Genomic DNA, 23,802 nt, shown 5'->3' with positions numbered 1-23,802 from the left:
TAAAAACACAGTTTTGCTGTAGTTTGTCATATAAATCTCAGAAAGGTGCATAGAATAGAATAGAATAGAATAGAATAGAATAGAATAGAACAGTTCTCTATATCCCACAGTGGGGAAATTCACTTGTTACAGCAGCACAGTAACAAGTATTTTCGAAATGAATATAAAATATCTAAAAATAAAATCAAACAACTATATATTAATAACGTACCTACAGATGAATTACAATTAAAAGTCAAATGAAATAGGAACCTGAATGATCATCGAGGTTTTACAACTGAAACGTCACAAAGGGAAGAGAAAAAAATAATATTATATAATAATCTTTGGATCCATTTCACAGAAACTTAATCCATAGCTGCTATTTCATTAAGGATAAACGTAGGAAGCAACAATGCGTGACGGAGTCACATGTACTTTTAATAAAGACACAACATTTTAGTCTGAAACACATTCACACAGGTCAGGTTACCTCTTTCTACGTCTACAGTGTAGGTGTGCTTTTGTTGACAACGTATGAAAAAAAAGAGGAAGTTAAAGTGTGGGAAACGAAAGAGCTGAAAGGTCCACAGATGTAAAAAATTTGTGGTGCACCGATCGCAGCTTTCTGGCCGATCGCCGATTACCAATCTTTAAAAAAAAAAAAACCTGTCTTGCTGATTCTGATTTTGATTGATACAAATTTTTTTATTTTTGTCTGCAGCGTCGCTAAATATAGCAAGAAAGTTGCTGAGTTAGCAGCAGTGGGGTGACTGTTGTTAACCAGGGGGCGGGGCTAAGAGTCACGCCTCTCTCACAGCTGCGTTTTAGACCTTTGCCGAGGTTAAAAAGATCAGCTTCACGTTTGAGTACCGGCAAGTCACCGATCCCCCAAAATGAAGAAAATCGGGGCCGATTCATCGGTGCATCCCCCCCGGAAAAAAACACAGGCCGCCCCGTTCAAGGACCATAAAGACCTTCTTCCTGATTGTTGTGCTGTTGTTTAACAAGATTACATCGATTTAGCGAAACAGTAAGGGGCAAACGAAGGCATATGAAGGTAGAGAAGTGTGTGTGTGTGTGTGTGTGTGTGTGGGTGTGTGTGTGGAGTGGTGGGGGGGGAGTGGAACTCTGAAATGTGCGATCACAGGACATGCTGTAAAAAACATGGGGAAGAAATGTATCATGGGAGACGTCATCAGCACCGGTGGAAGTCACGCAGCACTTCGGAGGTCAGTGCCAAGGCTGACGACACACTTAGAGATTCAGATAGAGATCCTGGATGTGACTAAGACACGTCAACAACGGGGAAAAAAAAAACACTTCATAACCGCACAACACACAAGACTGTCTGCTTGAGACATGATTTATTAATCCCTCCGCTTTCCTCGTTTAAAGCATGCAAACACAACCATACCGTCTGGTGAAACATTTTACCTCAGGTGTGTGTGTTGCCTCTACCTTTCTCCACTGTGATCCCCGCAGCTTTGCGCGTGTGTGTGTGGGTGTGTGTATGAGTGGTTGGCTGTTGTAGACATAATGGTCCTAGTTTGTTTGACGTCTCCCTGCATTTGCCTCGTGGCTTTCCGTTCCGACTCGCAGGCTTCATCCTTCTTGAAAACAGTCGGCGTTCTGCCCTGATGTTTACTATCGGTCCACATGCTGAGGGAGGGGATCCTCGAATGTCGGCGCGCACAGTGACGTCGCTCCTAGTTTGGATACATTTCAGCCAGGTTAATTTGTGAATATGAAATTCCAACAACAAACTAAATAAACAGGAATCGGGTTAAGCCCCGTCTATTCATGTGACGGGGCCGGAACGATTAATCGACTGTTCAAATAATCGTCAACTACTTCAGTGGCCGATTAATCGTTAGCCGGAGTATACAGACGCACACACAAAAAAAAAAGCCATTTGCTGAGCAACACACTCTGAGCCAAAACTGCACAAAAGACACGTATATTTTGTATTTAAGATTTTTAAATAATACGTACTGGACTATATTCTGGACTATAGAGCGCACCTCACTATACGCTACACCGCACCTACTTAGAAACCAGTTTTTAGAAGAAAAAAAAAGTTTTTTTTTCTAAACTGGAAACTGTCAGGATTTGAGTTTCCTGTGTATTTATTTTGAGTTTTCTGTGTCTCCGTGTTGTCCTGTCTTCTCCTCGATTATTCCCAGGTGTGTCTCGTTCCCTGATTACCTCCTGTGTATTTAATGTCACCTGTGTCTCTGTGTCTTTGTCAGGTCCTTGTCCAATGTGATCCCAGTCTGTCCGTTCTGCTTTTGTTTTACTTCCAGTCGTATAACCTGTCGCTATACCAGCGTTGAACCTTAGTTTCCGTTCTGCTGTGCTGCCTGGTTCTGGATTGTGTTTTTGGTTTCATTTAGTCATTAAAACCATCATTCATCTTTACCTGGGTCTCCAAGCGACTGCCTCACCCACTCATCACCGCATTTCATGACAGAAACGTACACGTACAGGCCGCACCAGGCTATAAGCCGCATGGTTCAAAGCGTGGGAAAAAAGTAGCGACTTAAAGTCCAAAAAATACGGTAAACATGTACTATCTGAAACTCCTAAAGTGACATAGTTTTAGATTCATGCTGGTTCTAAATTTGCTAAGTAAATAAATAACCTATTAAGCACCTTTTGCCGTCCAGTTATTGACAATACAAAAGGTAATCAACAGATCAGCCCTACAGTGAATAGATGTTAAGTGAACTGTGGAAGGGTTGAACTTTTCATATGTTGATGTTAGCAGTATCATTTAGCTTCCTTCTTTAGCATCCTTTGCCACAAATGATTAAGCGTTCACTAAAGGAATACTGTGTTGTTTGATTTTATTCAATAAAAAGTTTATCATCTTATGTAAAAATAAAAAAATGAATTGAATGTTTTGTGTGTGTGTGTGCATTTTTTAATGTATGTCTAACCATGTATAAAAAGGTGTAAAATGAAAAATTAGCAGAATGTGCTGACATGATATCCAATTAATCGTTAGAACAATCGATGTGTTAACCGATAACTAAGCTAGTCGCTAGCTGTCACCCTAGTGATGAGATCAGCACAAAGAAGTAGTGGGAAGGGGGATGAGCAGCGCCACACAAGTGGATGACTGACAGCGCTAAGACCCGCCTCCTGGCTCTGATTGGTTGTTTCTAGTTAGCGCTGGGAGAAGGGGGAGGAGCTCGATGTCTCACCACGCACCACTCTGTCACACATGGTCACAGCGAAAGAATAATTTTTCTATAAACGTTACATTCTGCAGCTTTAAGGTGCATTTACTGCAGGTCATAATTATTTAGGCAAAAAGAGAGAGAGAGGAAAAAATTGGCTCAACCATGATCAGTTCTGTTTTGGGTGTGCGATGTGTGTGAGGTGGACGGCTGGCCAGGTTTTGTTTGAATTTCAAACCCAGATTAAGAAACCCTGCGCCGTGTCCTCCCTCCCCTCCACCTATTTATTTTTCCATCTCTCCTGCCTAAATGATGTCAATGGAAACAGTGCGATAGTGCTATTTATAGACCTTCAATTCACACACACACACACACATGCACACACCAACGTGCGTGGCCCGGCGTGTGTTTGTTCTGCTTATTGCTCGTGCAGCCATACTTCCCTGACAAGGAGTAAGGGGGTGGGGGAGTGATGGGAGAGGTGGGGGCGGGGAGGAGAAGCCATTGAGAGGGACAGGAGGGACATGCGCCCCCTGCGTTTTGCTTCTCCTCCTGCAGCCGCAGCTTTTCATTCACTCACCTCCAGCAGTCATTCATTCATTCATCCTTCCCCCCGACTCACTCATTCACACAGTTTCTGCAGCAGAACCTGTGAATGGAAGAAGGAAAAAGGGGGGAGGAGGGCTAGAAAGCAAAGAAGCCACCAGTTCAGCCGCAATGGCCGCCGGTTCACCGTCGGTCAGCTCGTTTGTGTTCAATAGACCGCATTTGCGAATCAGCGATTTAGGCTGCACGTGAACGCGCATGGTAGTGCGCGCGTGAGATGGGATAGTGTTGCGGGGGGAGGAGGGTAAATATTGTTTAGCCTGGCAAATCTCGCGCGACAACACGGTGCACGGTGTTCCTTGGCTATGGGTAGGGTGACCAGACGTCCTCTTTTTCCCGGACATGTCCTACTTTTCAGACCTAAAAAGATGTCCGGGGGGAATTTAAAAATCGTCCGGGATTTTGGTCAACTGCCTCAAAACACATTACATAGCTTACAGTGCATTGTAGGGCACTGCGCACGGCGCTGCGTGTCACGTAATCCCTGAGCCGCGTCAGTGCGGGCAGCACCCCCCCCCCCCCTGTAAGGTGTTCTGGTTTCCCCAACACCCCACCCCCCACCCCCCACCCCCGCTCCAGCTTGTCCGGGTTGTCCCAAAGTCAAATATGGTCACCCTAGCTATGGGGGGGGTGGGGGGTTCGTCTGGATCTGAACTCTTTCCGAGAGTCGTTCTGTTGACACGCGCCTTCATTTCCAGATTCGTTTTAAACCCCGACCCCCCATTTTGCAAATGAAGCGCGCGCGCGGTTTTGCTGCACAAGCGTGTTTGGCTTGAAAAGGACTCGTGAGTGACAATTTTTTTTTTTTTAAGACTACCTTCTATTTTCGAAAGGCGGCCGTGATAAAAATAAAGCAGTTCGCCTCCTCACCCCCCCCCCCCCCCTCCCCCTCCCATCCCTGAAACCCGTAGCGCCCCTCCCAAACCGCTGCCGGTTAGACTCCAACCTCCAACCCGCCCTTCAGCAACACAGTCGTGTGAAAATATCTCTGAGAACGAAAACGGCAAAAGCGATACGGGTTTGGTGTCAGTCATCTCTACGGAGTCTGTTCAGATGAACTCGGCCCACCAGAAATTTACACTTGATCCTTAAATATGTCTCTGGTTTCTATTTTGGCTTCATCGGTATTTATTTTAGCCCCCCCTACAACCACCCCCGGTCCTTTTGTGCAACATCTCACGTTTTATTATTGAACAAATCGGTTCGGAGTGCATTGGGTTCACGGAAGATTGGTATTTATAGCCAAACTCTGTACATCCACGGCGGTCACACGTGCAGCAGCCGCTTCCCCGCTCTCCTGCTGAAGTTGACATGTTAACACTCACTGGCTGCTATATTTAGCCCAACCTCACAGTCCTGTTACTATTCCCAGCATTGTACATGAGGGGGCGGACGGTAGGCGCTGTTTTCCTTCTTCTTCTTCTTTCTAAAAAGGGAAGAAAAAGTTACCTTTCCTCCCCCTCCCCCTCGTCCCCCACAACCGATTCTATTTTTTGCGCGTACATGCCGACCTGTTATCCGCCACTGGCACCGAGTTAGTTCAGGGACGCTGCAGCTGGAGAGCCGTCACGATTCCGTGAAGAGGAAAAGTAGAAAGAGGCTGAGGCGAGCTGCGAATGGAGGAACAGGCGAGCAGAAGATTATCCGCAACGCTAAAGTGTCCTTCATAAAAGTAAAATAATAATAATAATAATATATATATATATATATTTATAAAAAGTCGTTTTGTTGTCTGATGGAGTCGTGCGTGTGCTGAAGTTCTTTGAATAGAACGTGTAAGTTTTGTGACATCGTTTCTTTTTCTTTTTACATAAAAAAACTTAAAAAAACAAAAAAAAAGAAGAGAAAAACATTACTGAATCACAACCAGAGACAGTACAGGACAGAGAAGACGGGGGTTCAGCACCGAGGACAGCTCCAGTCCGGATAGGAACCAGAGGCGACCCTAGTGCGGGAGTCTGGGGGCCAATAGCCACACCTAAAAAAAAAAAAAAAAAAAAAAAAAAAAACCTGTCAGCCCCCCCAACCGACTTAATCTAATTTTACATGGAGATTTTGAAGCATAAATTTATGTGAAGTACAAGCGCTATAGGTTGCTTTATTTGATCATCTTTCAAAACATCTTTTTTTTTTGATTGTCGGTTACTAGCCTCCATTACAAAGTGATTATAGCCAGGATTTAGACATTTTTACCATTTCTGTGTTTGCCAAACACTTCCGATGCCATTTCCGATGTATGGTGTAGAAATGATGTACTACACCATACCAATAGTGGGCGTATTACACGTGTGTTACACCATACTACATTATTCTACATGCCAACATTATTGGGAATTTTGGCATTCCCTAGATCTAAAAGTACAAACAATACTCAGAAATGCATTCCAAGAAGAGTAAAAAGGTGAGAAAAGTAGCTAAAATGTGAAGGTATGTGAGCGACCAACAACAGGATTGCTACACTGAGTGTGTCCATAAAGAACGGTATGAGGGAACTCTCGACGCAGCACCATCGGAACGCATAGATCCGATGTCAATGCCGCACTACACCACTTGTCCTTTTGCACCGTTGGCTGCGTTTCTGAAAGCTCACGAGCTTCTCAGGATATTGGAAGTGTCTACTTGTGATTCATGAACAGCCAGAGGCAGCTAAGAAAAGGATCATCTTTGGACATTTATGACGGAAATGTGCTTGAAAGAGGCTAGTGACAGCGTGTTCGCCGTTTTGCCTCGACGATGCCAGGAAAGGCAGCAACGGCCCCGCTTCAACTCCCTGGTGTATGGATGACCAGGTACCTAGCAAAACGCGTACCACGACCACAGCAGATCGCTGTGACATGTCAGCAACTCACACTGGATCGCACTGTCAAGACAGAATGGATCAATGGACTTTGGTTCTTCCGTTGTTCTGCTAGAGAATGGAAAAGATTTTTACGTATTGCCTTCATCCCCAAAGTGTTTAAGCATTTAGACCCCAACTCAGATCCTGAAATGTCTTTATGGCTTCTGGTTTTTGTGCACTACCTCAACATTATTAGTGACCCTTATCTGGCCAATTGAAACTTTCTGTAGTTGCTCCTCTCTGCCATTCTGAATAAAAAAGTGGACCAGTATTACTTAAACCATCAATGGCAGCAACACATTTTGATTTACTATTACCAATAGTACTAATTTATTGCTCTCTGTGTAGGTATAAGACTTATGTGTTACAGCGGAGTTCTCAAAAACTCTGATGGTTTGGGAAGGAAAGTAAGGCTGCGTTACGATAAACATTTTGTCTAGGAGTCTTTAGTAAGTCCAATGAACTGGAGTTGGTTGATAAGAGAAAAAGAAATGCACCAAACTAAGGCCTTGAACTGCCTGTCATGTATATGTATTGGTGTGCCCAAAGGGGTTCCACGGGTGGCGACCGCCATGGATGACCGGGATGGAATTTTACCAGAGACAATCTTACGTGAACTATATAAAATTGTATATAATCACTGCAAGTCTTCATTATGTCCTTCCTGGCATGTCAGTTGTAGTCATAAAAGCATTATTCCCACACCACTCCGAGTTGTTAAGATCTCAATCTGGTTCCACCCTTTGAACACCTTGAGGAAGCACCCCTGTTCTCTATCATCTGCAGAATCCAGTTGGAAACGTCAAGCAAGCTGGTTCATTATGTCCGGGCGTGCTTCTTTTCGTACATCCCAAAGTCAACACTCCTTGTTTGCTATTCGAAGACTGCTGGCTAGGCCCCTGTTATTGTAAAACCAAGCCCTGCGTCACTGGAGGCAACAAGTGGACGTCATCTCACGCAGTCACTAAAACAGACGCGCTAAAGCAACCCCGTTATTCCGCAGCGGCTTCTGAGGCCAGGAGTGTGTGGGTACAACAGTAAGTCGTGGTTTTACCACCTTAAACAGCAACACCCTCCCAAAGGTCGCTGATACAGAGCGGAAACCCATCGAGTTCCACCAAGTGCTTCAGGACCATTGATTTACCTTCACTTTCCACTCTCACACGGGCTGGTACAGTCGCTGCTTCCCTCTCCCTCTCCCTCTCTCTGAGGGTCGTCGTCTCTGCTGCTCTCGCAGCTGCCGCCCACTCCTCTTCCACCACTTGATTATTTTCAGCCCGGCTCTGGTGCGTATACGCGCGTGCTCATGCAAACGCACGTGCTAGGCAGTTTAGTGCCTTGGCTGGCTGGTTTGGGAAATACCTGGTCACGATCCACCAGCGAGGGGGTTTTGTTGCAGTGTCGTGGCTCCCCCTGCCGTTCAGAAATGAACACTTCAGCTTAGAGGCGTCGTGAAGCCCCTGGCTCTGCCAACAGAGGTGCAGCATCAGAGAAAGAAAGAGAAATATGTGGTGTATTAATTTAACTGAATAGCTGTACCACTTTAGTAACTATTACCAAAAAAAAGGCGCATTTGAATATGATCAGAAAAACACAAATTATCACTATATTTAAAAAAGGATCTGGAAAACAGACTAATGCATTTATCTAGTTAATTTATGCTGCTTTGCAGCAAACAAAGTCCTGGGATGCTGATTTCTTAATATTCAATAAGAAATTCTAGACTGACTGTCCTCGGCATTGTGAATGTTAAATACCAGATACCTCTGCCCACCCCGGTAATAGAGCGACACGAAAAAACATCACGGTCGCTTTAAATGACTAGTTCAGTCGGTTTAAAAATAGATCCGGACGCTTTGAGAGGAAAGCCCTAGTCCGGAGCGCCCTCTGGAGGGGACACTCTGCCAATGCACGAAACACCGAGAGAGGCCCGAAAGACATTCGAGTAATTACGTATTTTCTTAACCATCATGTGGGCCAGGTCGGGATATATTCTATCAAGTTATTACCTACAACAACAACAACAACAACAACAAATGTGAGGCTCTGTCATTCATGAAAAAGACTATTAACTACATAAAATCAATAACAGCAACAAACTAACTTTCCCCATATGAAACTCCTAATCTTTCCAGAATAAAACCCATTCAGAGTTGCCTCTCGGTTTCAAGGCTGCCTCAGTCGACTCAGAGAATGACTTGGCGCTCCCCAACTCCCCGAAGCATCCGCCCACACAACCCAACGCACGTGTCCGTGCATGAAGACCTGTTGCGCCCACAGAGCTTTCCATTTCGGCTCCACCTTTTGAAACCCCAGCTTCTTTCTTCCTCCATTCCTGCCGTTGCATATTAAAGGACACCATCAATCCATGTATTTATTTATTTTATTTTTTTTCGCTAATAAATGTTCACTAAAAATAAAAAAGTTCATCTATGTATAGATTTCCACCACAGGGTTGTGGGGAAAATATGAAGCTATGGAAAATCGAGTTGGGAGGAATGACATGAAACGAGAAATCAGCTAAACCTGCTTTGAGTTGATGACATCACAAGAGGGCAAGAGTCATGTTCATTAGCAAACATGACAAAGCAAGAGACTGGACAGATCGGTTGCACATTTTAGAGCCAGAATTGAAAATTGATGAGCTCCAGGACATTATGGATGATTGATTATTTCAAGAGCCTGAAGGGAAATCTGACACCGATTGTTTTCATAAATTTAGATGGTTTCCACATATTCACCACATCCAAACTAAACTGCCATAATGTCATGATTAGCAAGTACAGCTAACTACCTGCCCAGACCAGGGCTTTAAAACACTTGGTGTGAAATGGTTGCTGCTGATCTTTGCCCTGGTCCTTTGTACAAGTAAACAGTTGATGGAAGAATTTGATTAAAAACACGATAGAAAATCAAAACAAACATTAACTCACAAAACAAAATCAGCTACCTTCAGTGAGGTCACTAGAAAGGTGCGCCTGAAAACGTCTTGGTAAGGAAGATATGTCAATTAAATCACAGCAAAGCCGCAGAACAAATAGAAAAGTGACGTCATGCTGTACAGGTACTAAGTTTAAGCCATGGTGTCTGCATGTATTTCAAGAAATCAATTTTAAGACATTTTAATGCCACCTTGAACGAAATTATAGGAGACGGCTGGGAAATCCTGTTGCATTACGATCAAGCGTCGCAGAAAGTTTAAAAGTGCCTAGCTTAAAATCTTTGTGCATAACACGTCCAGCCTGAGGGACGACAGCAGGAGTTAGCCAGCTGTGAAAATAAACATTGTCCAGCCAGCTGGCGGAAAACTTATACTTATTCATGATAGATGCAGAAAAGCTAGCTAGCGAGGCTATATATGAGCAGCTAGTTAGCGGTAGCCTCGACCAGAACTGATGTCTGCAAGTGACTTTTGAGGGGAAAAAAATAATATATACACAAGCTCAAAGTACTTAAAATTAAAACCTGCGACTAAGGTTTTTAATTACATTTTAAGGCCTTACACGTGAATTTAATACTTAAGACTTTTTAAAGATGACACCTTCCTAAATATGGAAGGTGAGGTTGAGGGTTTACAAAAATGTAGCTGGCTAATAGCTTTAACAATGGATTGTTGAGGTTAAATAATTCTGTGCTTTTCCTTCCATCTCTTTTAGCTAGTTGCAAAGCTAAAGCTAAAGGAAATGACATGTTAGGAAACGTCCTCAAAGCTAAGGTTAAGGGATACAACACACTAGGGAACGCCCTCTTTAGGGCGTAGCTTAGCTTAGAGGCTAACAGAGAGAATGGAAAACTTCTGTTTAATGCCATTTTGCTCTGTTAGCGCCTAAAGGTAGCATGTCTGAATGGACCAGCTGAATTTTGGTATTATTACGTGGAATTCATGAATTCAACTCACTGACTCTTCTTCAACCTCGTACATCAAGAACCTGCCACGGAGAACGGATAAATTCTCCACAGGAAGAAACTAAATAAGGCTCGCTCACTCATTTCACTTTAAAAACCAGAGAAAAAAATAGTGATAAATTTGGAGAATAATTTGCATAGGTACAGCCTGTTGGCTGGTTTACTTCAAAAAGGCAGTTCATTTGATTTTTAACTTAAAAAGTAAGAGCAAGCTCATAACCACCTTTTTTTTATCCAAGTGTAACAAAAAATCTGTGTTTATTGTTTCTTAGACAGCAGGTGGCGCCACAACCAGGATATAAATAGCAGGACCAATTTATAGCTTAGATTTCAGCTTTTATCACTTCTAACAGATACTTTCTTATTCTGTATTAAGACTAAAACGAAGAGATTTTTAAAAAAAATCTTTGTGACATGCAGGCTTCTTTCACAATCAAATGGACAAATTATTGTAATTCCATTTAAGTTTATGATAAAAATCCAATGAAACGGCATCATTGATTTATACAAAGAAGCAGTCAGCCAATTGTAATTAAGCTCTTAAAGACAACAAAACAAAAACATGGTTAAATAAAAAGTTAGAAATGGATAAATTCACTGACATGCTGCTAAACAAGATCATCTCTTCCCACCAGTATGTGACAAAATATTTAGTTACAACTTGACAGTCTTTTGTTCGACAGAAATGCACAAAATGTTTTAAAATTTCGGTGGGCGGGAGGCAGGGAGAGAAAAGAAAAAATCCACACACACATCTAGATTTACTATTACCTTGGCCAAGAGGAATACAGCTACTACACGTTGTCATGGCAAGTAGAAAAGGTGGAGCCAGAAACTCAAGACAGGACCTCAGACAGAAATAAGAGTAAAATAAAAAGGAAACTATAGTGTTAAAAAAAAAACTCAAAGGGAAAATAAAATGAAAAAAAAAAAAAGGTGACAAATTGTCCATTTTGGTGAGGGTGAGATCCTGATGTGATGCAGTTCCGGGAGCAAAGTGTTGTGCGTCTCAGTAGATCCGGCCTCGGCTCCTGCTGCCTCTCGCCCAGAAGCCTCGTCCTCGTCCGCCCCTGTAGCCGCCGCGCTGTTCTGCATCGACACGGCGCCAAAAAGAGCTCAGTAAGAACACAGCAGACTCACAAAGGAGGGTGAACATTAGTCTGCAGAGTGTGCGGACGGGTTCTCCAGGGAGCAAAACTTTAAATCCGGACTGATTGTAACGTTAGCCCTTGGAAAATGCCTGAAATAAACACCGAGTGAATAACTGTGGACTGGAACGTTGTGGTCGATTGCGGTGAACTCCAAGCAAAACGTCTTACGGTTGTCATCTTTGCCAGGCTTTTGTAAGGGCCAGTTTTGGTGAGACAAACTGAACCGACTTTTTAAGGCTAACGGTGGCGGCTGCGTTTGCATTACAAATGTGTGCAAAACGTTTGGAATTGGTGATATTTTTGAGCCAGATTGGAGGTGACCCGAGTTTCCCAAAGTGCTCTTCAAAGAGTGAACAAATAAAGTGAAATCATGAATGGTTGTGGAACAACCGTGAACAGAAACGTGTGCCACCAGACGCTCCTCACCGTAGGTGAAGTTGCCAATAGAGGCGCTGTACTTGCCGCTGGGGGGGTTGTAAATCTGTCTGGCGTCCCGCCGTGGCAGAGGCGTGATCTGTTTTTTTGTGCTAGCGCCAGATCCCATTTCCTCACCCGACGGACGTTTAGGCCTGCGAACACAAAGAAAAGACTCAATAAAAACCAAGCTGCAAAGGACAACGCTCAAACGTTACGCCAATGTCTGCTGGCTTTGAAACGGTTCGCTCACGCTGCTGCCTCCGGCTTCTGGACAGGTTTCCAGGATAAGGTCACTGTGCTCTTGTATGACGGAGGGTTGTGGAAAAGATCCTGAAAGGAAAACAAAGACTTTCCTTCAACTCAATGGAGGAAATGAAGGTAGTTTACTTTCAGACTGCTGGGTCATTAGTCGTTTTTAAAGTTTGGAAAGAAGTAGAGTCTGAAGGAACAAATTCCCAGTTTGTATGAGAACTAGTTTCTTTCTTTAACAATAGAACCACAACTTTTCTTTTTTTTTTTTTCAGGGTTACTGTGGGCTTCTCCAACTCAAATTTAAGACTTTTTAAGAGCTTTTAAAAAATAATTATTAATGGCATTTAACACCTATATTTTCACATAAAAGTACAAAATTCGCCCAGCCATCTGGCCAAAAATTGGAACTTTCTCAAGATAAATGCAAAACAGCTAGCTAGGAAGGGTATGCTAGCAGCTAGGTAGCGGTAGCCCCACCTGCCTTGAGCCACAGAATGCACTGAAGGTGTCTGAATGCAACTCAAACGGTTGCCAGACAGAAAAACCCATGAGAGAAAAAAAATGTTATATATAGGAGATTAAATAGTAGGACAAAACACAATTTAAGACCTGTAACAAAGTAACTAAGGCCAACTTGCTCTTTTGTAAAGTACTTCAGACATTTGAAGGCCTTAATTTTAGATACATAAATTAAAACATTTTTAAGGATGCAAACTCATCATAGAGTCTGGCTTTGATGACCCAGTTATCCCTGTAGCTATGATCCAGAACAGCATGCCATTATTTATCCTTTGTCCGTGTTTGTGTACGCTTTGCACCATTTCATTTCTTTCCTTTCTTTTTATTTTTTTTATTTTTTGATATCCCTGATGTCAAACACCTGCTGTTCCTAAATTTGGCCTAGGAAGTTTCTTCCCAAAAATGAAACATGTAAAGAAAGAAAGAAAAAAAAAAGATGTCACCTTGGCTCAAATGAACATGGCTGTATTTTAATTTGCATCCTTGATAATATTAATGATTTTAGCTGCAATTGTAGAAGCATCTTTACATGAAAATGAGTATCATGTTTGACCAGTTACTACAAACATTAGAAAAATGTTGGGGGGGGGTCCTCAAGCCATTACCTTGATGAGGACGTTGATGTTGTTTGTGATCTTGAGGGCCACCACTTTGATTTTGTTCTGGCGGAATTAAAAATAACGTTTTAGTCACGAGGAGATTTTGCAGCAGACTCGCTCCTGCCGTTTTCTAAATGTAGATTTGAAAAACGAGACAGTAACCTCTTCTGTTTTCAGAGCGTCTCCCGTCTTCCCCTGCAGCGCCATCCGCAACTGTCTGATGTAAACCTGCAGACCTCTGGCAAAATACTGTAGCCTGTTGCAAACAAACAAACAAACAAAAAACAAAGACACTGTTTAGGTTGAATAACTAACCTAACCTTCTGTGCACGACGGACATCTGCAGGAGTTATTCTAGTGTCACAGCCTCACCTGATCTTGAAGTCTTTGAGGCGCTCGGCATCGACTTTGTCCACTAGAAAGTCTGGCAGCTTCTTGCCCAGCTGGTGGAAACTGAAGAGGAGACACTCCACGTAGCTGAACTGCAGCTTGGGCTCCTCGCTGGCAGAGTTTTCGCCGTTCTCAACCTCGTCAGGCGGCAGAGGCATGAACTCCTGACAAACCACGACAAGCAGTCAGCGAAAAAGTGGCCCGCAATGCTTCGGGGGGATTGTGTTTGAATGGTTTATATAACTTTAAAAAAAAAATAAAATTTAAGTAAATCTCATTACTGACGTTTTATATTGATTTATTTTTTTTCTTTGCGCTGATTGGCCAATGAAAAAAAAAGCGGCGCCCAAAGAGCAGAAATAACGATCAAACGGCAGCGCCTACAAACTGTGGAACCAACTAATGTTTCTAAAAACGGATTTAACAGGTTTTTGCTGGGGGGGGGGGTTACGAAACAAATGAATTAAAATTGAATACGCAACAATTTTTCTAGTTTTTTTTTTTTACTTAAATTCACACAAATATCAAAATGCCAAAGAAAAAAAAAAACATCCACTCTCTTTTTACTAAACTTTAAAGTTCTTGGATTTTTTCTTTAGCCAAAATATAAATAAATAAATAAAATAAAATAGCGATTCTTTAAATATGGCTGCAAATTTTCTATAGTAATATAGAATATAAATCATCTATTTTTTTAAGAAGGTCACGTAACATTTTCAGCTGTAAAAATAGTTTTATTTAACTGGACCGAGGGCAAAATCGGTAACGGCTGCTGCAGATGTCAGCTTCTGCTGTAATGCTTACACTGTTTCCACTGTGGGTATTGATGCGTAATAATATGCTGTATTAGCTGTTTGAACTATTACAATATGCAGTTATAAGAATTTTGAGAGCAGGTCTGCAGGCTGGAAGTCCACATTTATTTAGTGAACTTTGATGATGGGTTATATTAGTTTTGGGTTTTTTGTTAAAGTTTGATTTCATTTTGTTGTGACCTTTAGTTTGTCTAATTCAGTTAGTTTTTACAGTGTGCTTGTTAGATTTAATTAGTTATTATTAGTTAAATATTGCTTAGTTTTCATTAGTTATAGGACTGGTTCTAGTTTTTTCCATCTTTTGGTTACTTATTCGTTGCAGAATTCAAAAAGGTCAAAGTATCGTGTTGTTATGTATACACTGATTGAACGATGAATACTCAAAAAACTATGCCACTTTCTAAACATTTTTTAAGTTATTGTTGAACAACCAACTGACTCTGGAGTTTTCTCCTCAACTTTTGCTGTCGCCATTTTGCAAACGGTCACCGTGAGGGTCACCAGGCAAGCTGGCGTAAAAAACCCCAAAGCGATCAAAGTCACATCAGTTTGAAAGGCTAATAAAAAAAAACATGAACACAAAGAACATTATGTCGACAATTTCTGTACGTTTTAGTTTTATAAACACACAACATATTTCCCGTTAGTTATAGATTTTCCCCATTAATTAGGTTTTTATTTATTTCTGTTAATGTTCTCAATTTCTCTTTTTACTTCGTTAGCTTTAGTCAACTATAATGGTCTTGCTAATTAGGCGAGTTTTTTTTTTTTTTCCTGTTGGAGAAAATAATAATTCGAGTGTCACATACGTTTCTAACTTCTCACAATATAAACACCAGTATCATAACTCTCACCACCAGCTTGGTAAACAACGTGTTGAGGTTGGCCTCCAGCTTCTCCATGTCTCCGCAGAACGGACTCATCTCAGCCAGCAGCTTCAGCACCTGCCGACACACACACACACACACACACACACACACACACGCGCGTCTTTACCCTCGCTAAAATATTCATCGTTAATGAGAACGGGCGCCGCGCGGCGCGGGCTTAACGACCCGTCCACACCAAGCAGTTGGCCGCCGCCTCCAATAGGTGGCCGCCACGCTGACTTTGTTTACCGCCACAAACAAACACTCAGCAAATGTCAACGTCCTCACAGCAGAGTTCACATCCAAAGAGCGCTGAAACGCTGAGTCAGCCTGGAGCCGCCCGGGTCAGGAAGCTGAGTTTTTCTCTCTCTTTGTCTTTTTTTTTTTTTTTTAGGGATCGGGGGAGGTTGTGGAAACACGCACTACAGGTTATTCTGAGCAGAGCCGACCACTAAAGATTAGCTTTAGATGATGGATTTTCACGTTTTTTTGCTCGTTGTGCTTGAATATGCGCCTCCGTTGGTTGTATTTTAGCTCCTAAAGCCGACACTCTGCAGGATATTACAGACTGCAGCTGTTTGCTTTCAGTTACTGGCAGGAGTGGAAATTAAAAATTTTCTCCACCAGCCACAGAGGCTGAAAAATATTTTACCGGCCACTGTTTTTTTTTTTTTTCTTCTTTCGATTACAAACTCCACAAGTACAAGCAAATTATAGAAAATGTATGATTTATTCTTAACTATGAAAACCAATTTTCTGACAATAAGTTTACCATACAGGTGTATATATACAGAATAATTTAACATAAAGCATGGACACCTTAACAGGGTTGTAGTGCAATAAGTTAATTTGAAGTATTTACTAACGGCAAAGTTTAACTACACAATAATAACATTCTTGAAATCATATGTTCAACATTTCCAAATTTTGGCAACAACTCTCCCTGATAGTATTTATTAAAGATGGGTCATTACTAAAATATTTTTAAATTGTATCAATAGCTGTTTTCTAGCTGTTTTATTTGTTTTCCCTTACTTGTTATGTTTTCTATTGAAATTAACAATCATTACTAAAATATCTCAGAACATGTTCATTATTAATTCCACGGGCCATCATCATCATCATCATCATTCTTGTGTTACTCCAGTTTTTCTGACTACCTGGAGTTTGGTGTTAGCTTCCCCCTCACACACACCTGCCTTCCTGCATAAATCTTTTTCTTTTTCATTCCTTCCCAGGCAGCAGCAGCTAACCTGAACTCTTCCTCAATCTGTCCCTGGTCACGTCTCTCTCATCATCCTCCTTCAACGATAATAAAAGCCCCTGAATCGCTAATTCCCTCTCCTTGTCCGCTACTGAATCCCCTCCAACGGTCAAAGTTAGTGTGGTAATTAACATATCGGTTAGTTTGACACATTTTTCTGAATGGGCTTATGCGCTTTTGTCACAGTTTTTCTGACCCGCCCCGTCTCGTATCCGCTCATTTTCTCGGACTCCGGTTAGCAGCAACCGTTAGCTGAAATGGCTCTATTTATAACCTTAGAGGGGAGGGGAGGGCCAAGGAGGACTGAGGGATTTCATTGGATAAGCCCAATGTCCATCAATAAAATCAACCAATGGGCTGTCGCGGTCGATAAAAATTTGATTTAGTAAAATTGTTTTGTTAAATTATGACAGCGTAGGGCCGCCAGATATGGACATTATGTACATCAGTCTGGACTCCAGACGGTCAGTCCTCCCCTGGACAGAAGTTCAAACTGAATGCAGCTTTTTTTTTTCTGTTCAAATTGTCAACCCACTGCGGTGCGTTGCTCCAATTTCCACTCCACTTCATACTTTTACCCACATTTGGCCAGTGGCGGGTGCTAATTTCCACCGCTAGTTACTGGATGATTTCAGGTCATGTTCCTGCAACAAACATGCTACCGTGCCTCAACGTTTGGACCATTTAGTTTCACATGGTACATGTAAGACTGAAACAATCAATCAGATGAACTGATTACTGAAATAATCGTCAACTAATTTCGCAACTGATTAATGGTTAACTGGAGAATACAGACTCAAAAAAGAAAACTATTTGATAAAAGAACACCATCTGCAGAGCCGTAATTAAGCCAAAATTGTATGAGAAATATATGTATTTAGCAACTAAGATAAAAAAACTAAAAAAACTTCTTTGTCTGTAAATGTGTTCAACCCAGAATTTCTCAAACAGCAGTTTTGGCGTCACCTGATTCAAATTCAGCTAAAAATTAATCTATTAACCGCCTTTTGCTATATAATTATTAATCACTAAAAGATGCAGTATTGTGTATTTTTTTACCACATAGTGCCATTTTATAGCACAATCCAGTAACTATGTTAGTGGAAGTTTAACTACAGTTGTTACAAAAATGCTATCTAACAACTATATAATGCTATATATGAAGTATGACTTAAAAGAAATTTGATTAATTTAACAACCTGAAATTGGGACTCCGTCTCTTTAAGAAGCTCCTGCTCTTTCTGAAACTCCGCCTTCAGAAAGTCATCTCAACATGACTCCTCTATTAACCCTTTAACAACAATTTAACCAGCGCATCACTGGCTAACTGTTAGTGGAAGTTCAGACATCAACTTATATCAATAGTTTGCAAAACTTGAAGAAAAACATTCGCCTCCTTTAGCAACAGCAGCTACATTCATCTGAGACTCTGTTTCCTACTGGAGTTTAGGAAGGATTTACACAAGAATGAAGCACTCGTCCATGTTCAAGGTCACAAAGGTCTTTGTCTTGAAACTTACCTTTTCAATTTTCTGTTTTTATTTTATATCTCTTCTACGCTTAAGGTTCTTTTAATAGAAGCTAGAGATGATTATTCATCCTGCGAGTTGTATTTTGTAGTACTTTAGTAAAGGTTGCCATGACATGAGGATGTCATACCAGCCCAGGCCCAGAAATAAGTGATAAGCGGTTAAACAAAGAAGACGAACCCACCTCCAGCTGGATGTCCAGCTCAGCTACGGGACTCGTCAGGGTGCTGAGGTTAGGCAGCACATGCTCGCAGAAATAAGTCACAAATCGGGTGGAATGGACATTTTTCTGAAAAATAAAGATGATCGTGATATACTTACACTTACATTTAAAATGACTAACTTCAGGGTTTGTACATTTTTCCCCACAGTAAAATTCAAGCACTCTTCAAGCATTTTCAAGGTAAGTTTTCAAACTTTTCCAGCACCACACCTTGGAGATTGAAACAATAAAAATAAACTAAAAAGAAAAAAGACAGTTTCAATTCACTATTACATTATATTAATAGTCTTGTAATAGTATTCAAGGAAAACTAAAATATAACTAACTTTAATGTTTTCAAAAGTATCACACAGACTACACACCTAACTGGTTAGAGAACAAAACACTACTTTAATAATACTAATAGAAAATCCCCAATTTTAATAACATTGTTTAGCAAATAATATATAAACGAGTTACATAAATTAACGAGTGATTGAGCCATTATGAATAGTAGCATTTATTTTATTATAATAATCCAAATAATCTGTGTTGAGGTAAGTGACCTTCCTGCTTAAATTAAAATCTTAAATATAATATACAAAGAAAGTTACAAATAAAACTTTAAAAAAAATTGTTCTTGCCAAGTTTTCTGGCATTTAGCAAATAGAAATTATTTCAGTAATTATAACTGACATAAAACAAGAAAAGTTTAGTTCGATTTAACTTCAAACTGAGGGGGAAAAAAGATAAAGAAAAAAGAGGTTGTCTTTTTATTAGGTTAATAAAAATATCTGGTTCCAACTGTAAGTAATGTTTTCTAAATTTAGGCTTTTAGTCAAATGTTCGATTGAACTTTATTATGAAATTGTGCAGTTACAATATCGAGCACTTTCAGTTACTTTACACAGAAATCAAGCACTTTCCAAACCTTGAAAACACCTAAATGAAATTCAGTCATTATAAAGAGTCTGTTAAGCAGCTGTAGGCACCCTGTAACTTAGAATGTGTTTCACTATTACAGATAAACAAGGCTAAGAAGCTTAAAAACACACACACACACACACACACATACAAGGTTTCCAAACTTAAGACTTCATCATGTAACTGTAACATAACAAAGTGTCAGCTACACGTTCAGACATTAGAAGCTGCTACTCACAGAGAATAAGGGGAGAGCCTGGCGGGTGCACTGCAGCAGCCGGTCCACGGCGTCGGGGTCTGCTGGATTGAGGGCCTGCTCCAGGTCGGCCTGCTCCACCACCAGCTCCACCAGCTGCTGCCGCCCGTTTACCGACTGCAGCACGCGCAGAGCGGACACCACACGCATCAGGAGCACAAACTCCTCCCCTGTGACGTCCTCCAACACCTGAGGAGACAGCGGGGAGGTGAGCTCTTCCTCATCAGATAGTGGAGTGGAGTCGAGTCAAGCACTTATTCTAAATAAATCAAACTTAAGGGGGCAGTATTATGTGATTTTCCAGGCACGATGTGCCGTTTTAGAGCACAATCAAGTAACCATGTTAACATCAGTTGTTATAAAAATGCAATGACTTAAAAAGAGATTGGGTTAATTAATTTACCGCCATGAAATTGGGCTTCTGTCTCTAACAACTTCTGCTCTTTCTGAAGCTCCGCCTTAAGGAAGTCATCACAACATGACTCCTCTTTTAACCTTTTAATGTTTTTACCAGAGTTTCACTGACATGTAGCTCATATAAAAAGCTCAGCACCTGCCAGGTGTTTGCTAATTGCTGCTGGCTAGTCTGAAGGAGTCGCCGGACAGAGCTGCTCTGTGAGGAGGACGTTCAGAAACTGCAGCTCCGAGGAGCACCTTCATCTGGAAGGCGGGGCTAGGTCCATTCAGGCAGGGGTTTTTTTAAGGCTGAATGGTTGCCATGGAGATTAAAGGATTTCTCAAACATGCATGAAGGAATCAAAGCAACACTCCAGGTATGTTTTTGATGAGGGAATGACATAACATGATGCAAAGCATCAGGGGCAAAAAAATTACTTTCAGAATTATTAGGAGAACTGCAGGTTAATTTTCTAAACTACAAAAAACTAACCGTTAGGGATGCTCAAATATGAAAAATTGGACTGATGTTGGTAACCGATAGTAACACTGCTATTATATTAGATGTACCAATATTTTATTTAATCAATTTTTTTTATCCGATTACTTGATTATTCGTAAGACTAATCGATAGATTACTCGATTACTAAATATTAGTTTACAACAGCCCTAATTATTTATATTAACCATTTTCATTTTGACCTTTAAAACGCCATCATTTCCACATAACTTGTTACTTTAGCCTGTCTGTTGATGTAATTAGTAAATATTAAATGACCGATGGCTTCTTTTTACTTTTACTAGAGTAAACGCATGTTCAAGTATTGCTAGTCTATTGTGTTATATGTTGAGTTTTCTCCATTAGCATTACTCAAAAATAAAAAGAACGATCGAAGCTAACCGGTTTCCCTCTGAACACAAACCTTCTTGGTCTCAGAGAAGATGTACTCCTCCACCTCCTTCGCCATGACGTCCTCGGGTAAGGTCTTCAGCTTGGTGGCCAGGAACTTGATGGCCCTTTCTCGCACGATGTCCTCGCCCTGCAGGATCTGCGAAAACAGACCTCCGAGTGTCCCTGGACCACCGGGGACAAAAAAAAATATTTAAAAATGTTTTTTTAAAAAAAAAAAAAAAAAGAACGCTTTAAGAGATTCTTATAAACAAAACCAACGCCTTGGTTTTATGATCCGCAACAAGCAAACATACGAACAAACCCTTACCTTTAGCATCCATTTTGAAGATTGAAATCAGTGCCACGTTCACTTGGTTGAACTCTGCAGTATCATCTACAGTGATAGCAGATACGATTATTAGGACTAGTTATTAGCCCTAATAAAAATAATAATAAACCTGAACCACATAACTCATTACCTGTCTGAAGGAGCTGGGTCAGAATGTCAGCGACTCTGAAAATGTTTTCGCCAGTCGCGAACCGGGGCAACTCCTTAATGGCTTGTCGTCGAATCTGGACAGAGATGGGTGGAGCTTATTTTCAAGTCACGGCATCACGCCTGAAAAACAGCTCAGAACTTTCTGTCAAAATAGCTCATTCAGTTAGACAAAGCGCAGCGGTAACAGCTAACACTAGGGCCTAATAATGAATCGGCTGCACAAAGGTTTGAAAGCATCTTAGAGTACTGATATTTCATCGTTCTTTTAATGAGAATCACATCTAAAGACCTAAATACATTTTACAGATAACATTACTACAAGGTGATATTTAATAAAGGCTTGTTTGACAGATTAAAAGCACCTTTTGAAGGAAAAGAAAACAACCCAGATGTAGGGATGCCTGTATTGTTTTGTTTTTTGTTGGGAGGGGGGATTTTGTACTCACGGACACATCTTCATCCTCGCAGAGATCGAGCTGAGCATTGATGGCCGCATCAGCCAACTCTGGAAAGCTGCTGAAGAACTTGGGGATAAACTGAGCTGCCAGTCGCTTCTCTTTGGGACCTCCCCTCACGCCATCCAGGATTGCTTGGTATGCATCTTTGTGCTGCAGAATAAAATACACGCGTTAATGAGACTGGCAACAACAACAACAACCAAAAAAACGACAATATACATGGCATACGACGGCTGCAGTTTGTGGTTGTGCCGTCAAAAAAAGCTTTTCAATAACCTATTGTACATGTTGCAGTTTTGATTATTCTTAATGGATAACATTAATACATACCCCCAAAAAATTAAAAAATATGTATTCAAAATATTTCTTTTCTATTCCGGTTGACAATGCAGAATTTTACTGATAAACTAATAAATGAGCGCATTGAACATATGGAATAAAAAAAACGGGGGGAGAAATAATTCTTAGTTTAATTTAAGGATTTAGCTGTAATTCTTTTAGGGGGCTTGGGGGGGCTTTGGGAGGGGGGGGGGGGGGGGGGGGGGGTTAAAGAAATAATGCAACCGGAACTTCAAATTGTTATGTTGTGGAGTAATCTTTGTTGCTGTATTTAAATGGCAACATTATTTTTTTTTTTTGAGAAATTTGAAGTGGCTTTCTTTTCTCTCTCAATAAATTTACTTTTATTGGCAAATTAAGTACTATTCTAGCCACTACAACAACACAAAAACATTCAACCAACATAAGGATTTTGGCTCAAAACTTCTAGCAGGTTTGAATATATAGAGGAGGACTCAATTACAGTTATTTTAACTTACATACACCATCTTATTTAGGAATTATTTCAATGCTCTTTCAGGGAAAATTTATTTTTGCTCCCCCCACCAACACAAACGAGATAGGAATATTTCCATTAGGCTCCACAAACTGACAGGACTAAAGTTCGCATCTCCGCTACAAATGAACCAAACGTGACTCCGTTGAAACCATTTGTTGAAATTAAGTCTCGCAAATTCAAGAAATTTAGCTCTGAATGAAAATAAGGTGGTGAAACGCTTTGGAACTATTTATGGTGATGGATTTCGCGAGTTCTTAGCCCAGTTTACGGCTGGGGTCATTCACGTTAGCCTGGTCACTATAATAGCTAGCTGCAGCTAACAGAGTGCACACACCGTGTCAATAAATCCACTAAATCCAGGCAAAGCGCCCGCGCTGTGGACAATGCAATGAAACTCAAAACACCGCCGTGTTCACAACTGAGCGGGCCGTCTCTTCCTCACCTGGCTGAGGTTTTCTTTAGCATCAGCAAGGATCCCGTAGTTCCGATAAAGCTCCTCGATTGTGACCGCCATCAGCGTGCGTCCCAGACCCTGGCGTTCTCAGAGAAGACCGCCGATGAAACCACGGGAGAGAAAAAGAAACGATAAAACCTCGCGGGGTGGCGGTAGCTCAGTTTCGGAGGACCTACGCAACCACGAACGCCGCAATGTCGGATACTATCGTGGAAGCAACTGAAGCGCGGGGCTGAAATTTCGAGAAAATCGTGAATGAACTCCCCGCTTCCGAACGTCCGTTTTCCCGCAATGTTCTCTCGGGCTTAATGGCTGCTACGATGCTACGGAAGACGAGGCGGTGCGCACGCGCCACACTTGCGCGAACAGACGGGTTGAGAGCACGTGATGCACAGGAACGGAAACTATATGTCATCGCGTCCGCCATTTTATGAGTGGCAAATCCGCCTGGTACGCTATCATAGGTCAATTTTAAACTCGGATAATTTGGAAAATACAACCAAAAGCACAACCACGACGCAGAATATATATTTTTTATTTTGTCTAAGTAATAAAATACAATT

General features: G+C 41.3%; 1 protein-coding gene across 1 annotated transcript; it reads right to left on the bottom strand.

The window, feature by feature from the left end:
* Nucleotides 1–10,961: 10,961 nt before the first annotated feature.
* Nucleotides 10,962–23,574, bottom strand: api5 (apoptosis inhibitor 5). The gene is made up of 14 exons (XM_023352709.1): nt 23,228–23,574; nt 21,936–22,097; nt 21,470–21,563; nt 21,319–21,384; nt 21,022–21,173; nt 19,685–19,891; nt 18,505–18,609; nt 15,513–15,602; nt 13,826–14,007; nt 13,616–13,709; nt 13,460–13,516; nt 12,334–12,413; nt 12,093–12,235; nt 10,962–11,604 (listed from the first exon to the last, which is right to left on the bottom strand). The coding sequence occupies exons 1-14, from the start codon at nt 23,297–23,299 to the stop codon at nt 11,525–11,527; spliced, it is 1,584 nt and encodes a 527-aa protein (XP_023208477.1). The 5' UTR covers nt 23,300–23,574; the 3' UTR covers nt 10,962–11,524.
* Nucleotides 23,575–23,802: the final 228 nt, after the last annotated feature.

The sequence above is a fragment of the Xiphophorus maculatus genome, chromosome 2 (genome assembly GCF_002775205.1).
Source record: "Xiphophorus maculatus strain JP 163 A chromosome 2, X_maculatus-5.0-male, whole genome shotgun sequence".
Lineage (NCBI taxonomy): Eukaryota > Metazoa > Chordata > Actinopteri > Cyprinodontiformes > Poeciliidae > Xiphophorus > Xiphophorus maculatus.
The sequence above is the reverse complement of the archived record's forward strand: the minus strand, read 5'-3'. Positions and strand labels throughout refer to the sequence as shown.

Bases quoted from the DNA above. Each gene is read 5' to 3' on its own strand.
- api5 (XM_023352709.1), bottom strand. From the start codon at position 23,299: ATGGCGGTCACAATCGAGGAGCTTTATCGGAACTACGGGATCCTTGCT. The intron at 15,603-18,504 runs GTGGGTTCGTCT...GTGTGTCGGCAG, and splicing joins AGCTGGACATCCAGCTGGAG to GTGCTGAAGCTGCTGGCTGA. The intron at 12,414-13,459 runs GTAATGGCTTGA...TTTTCCTTTCAG, and splicing joins ACATCAACGTCCTCATCAAG to GATCTTTTCCACAACCCTCC.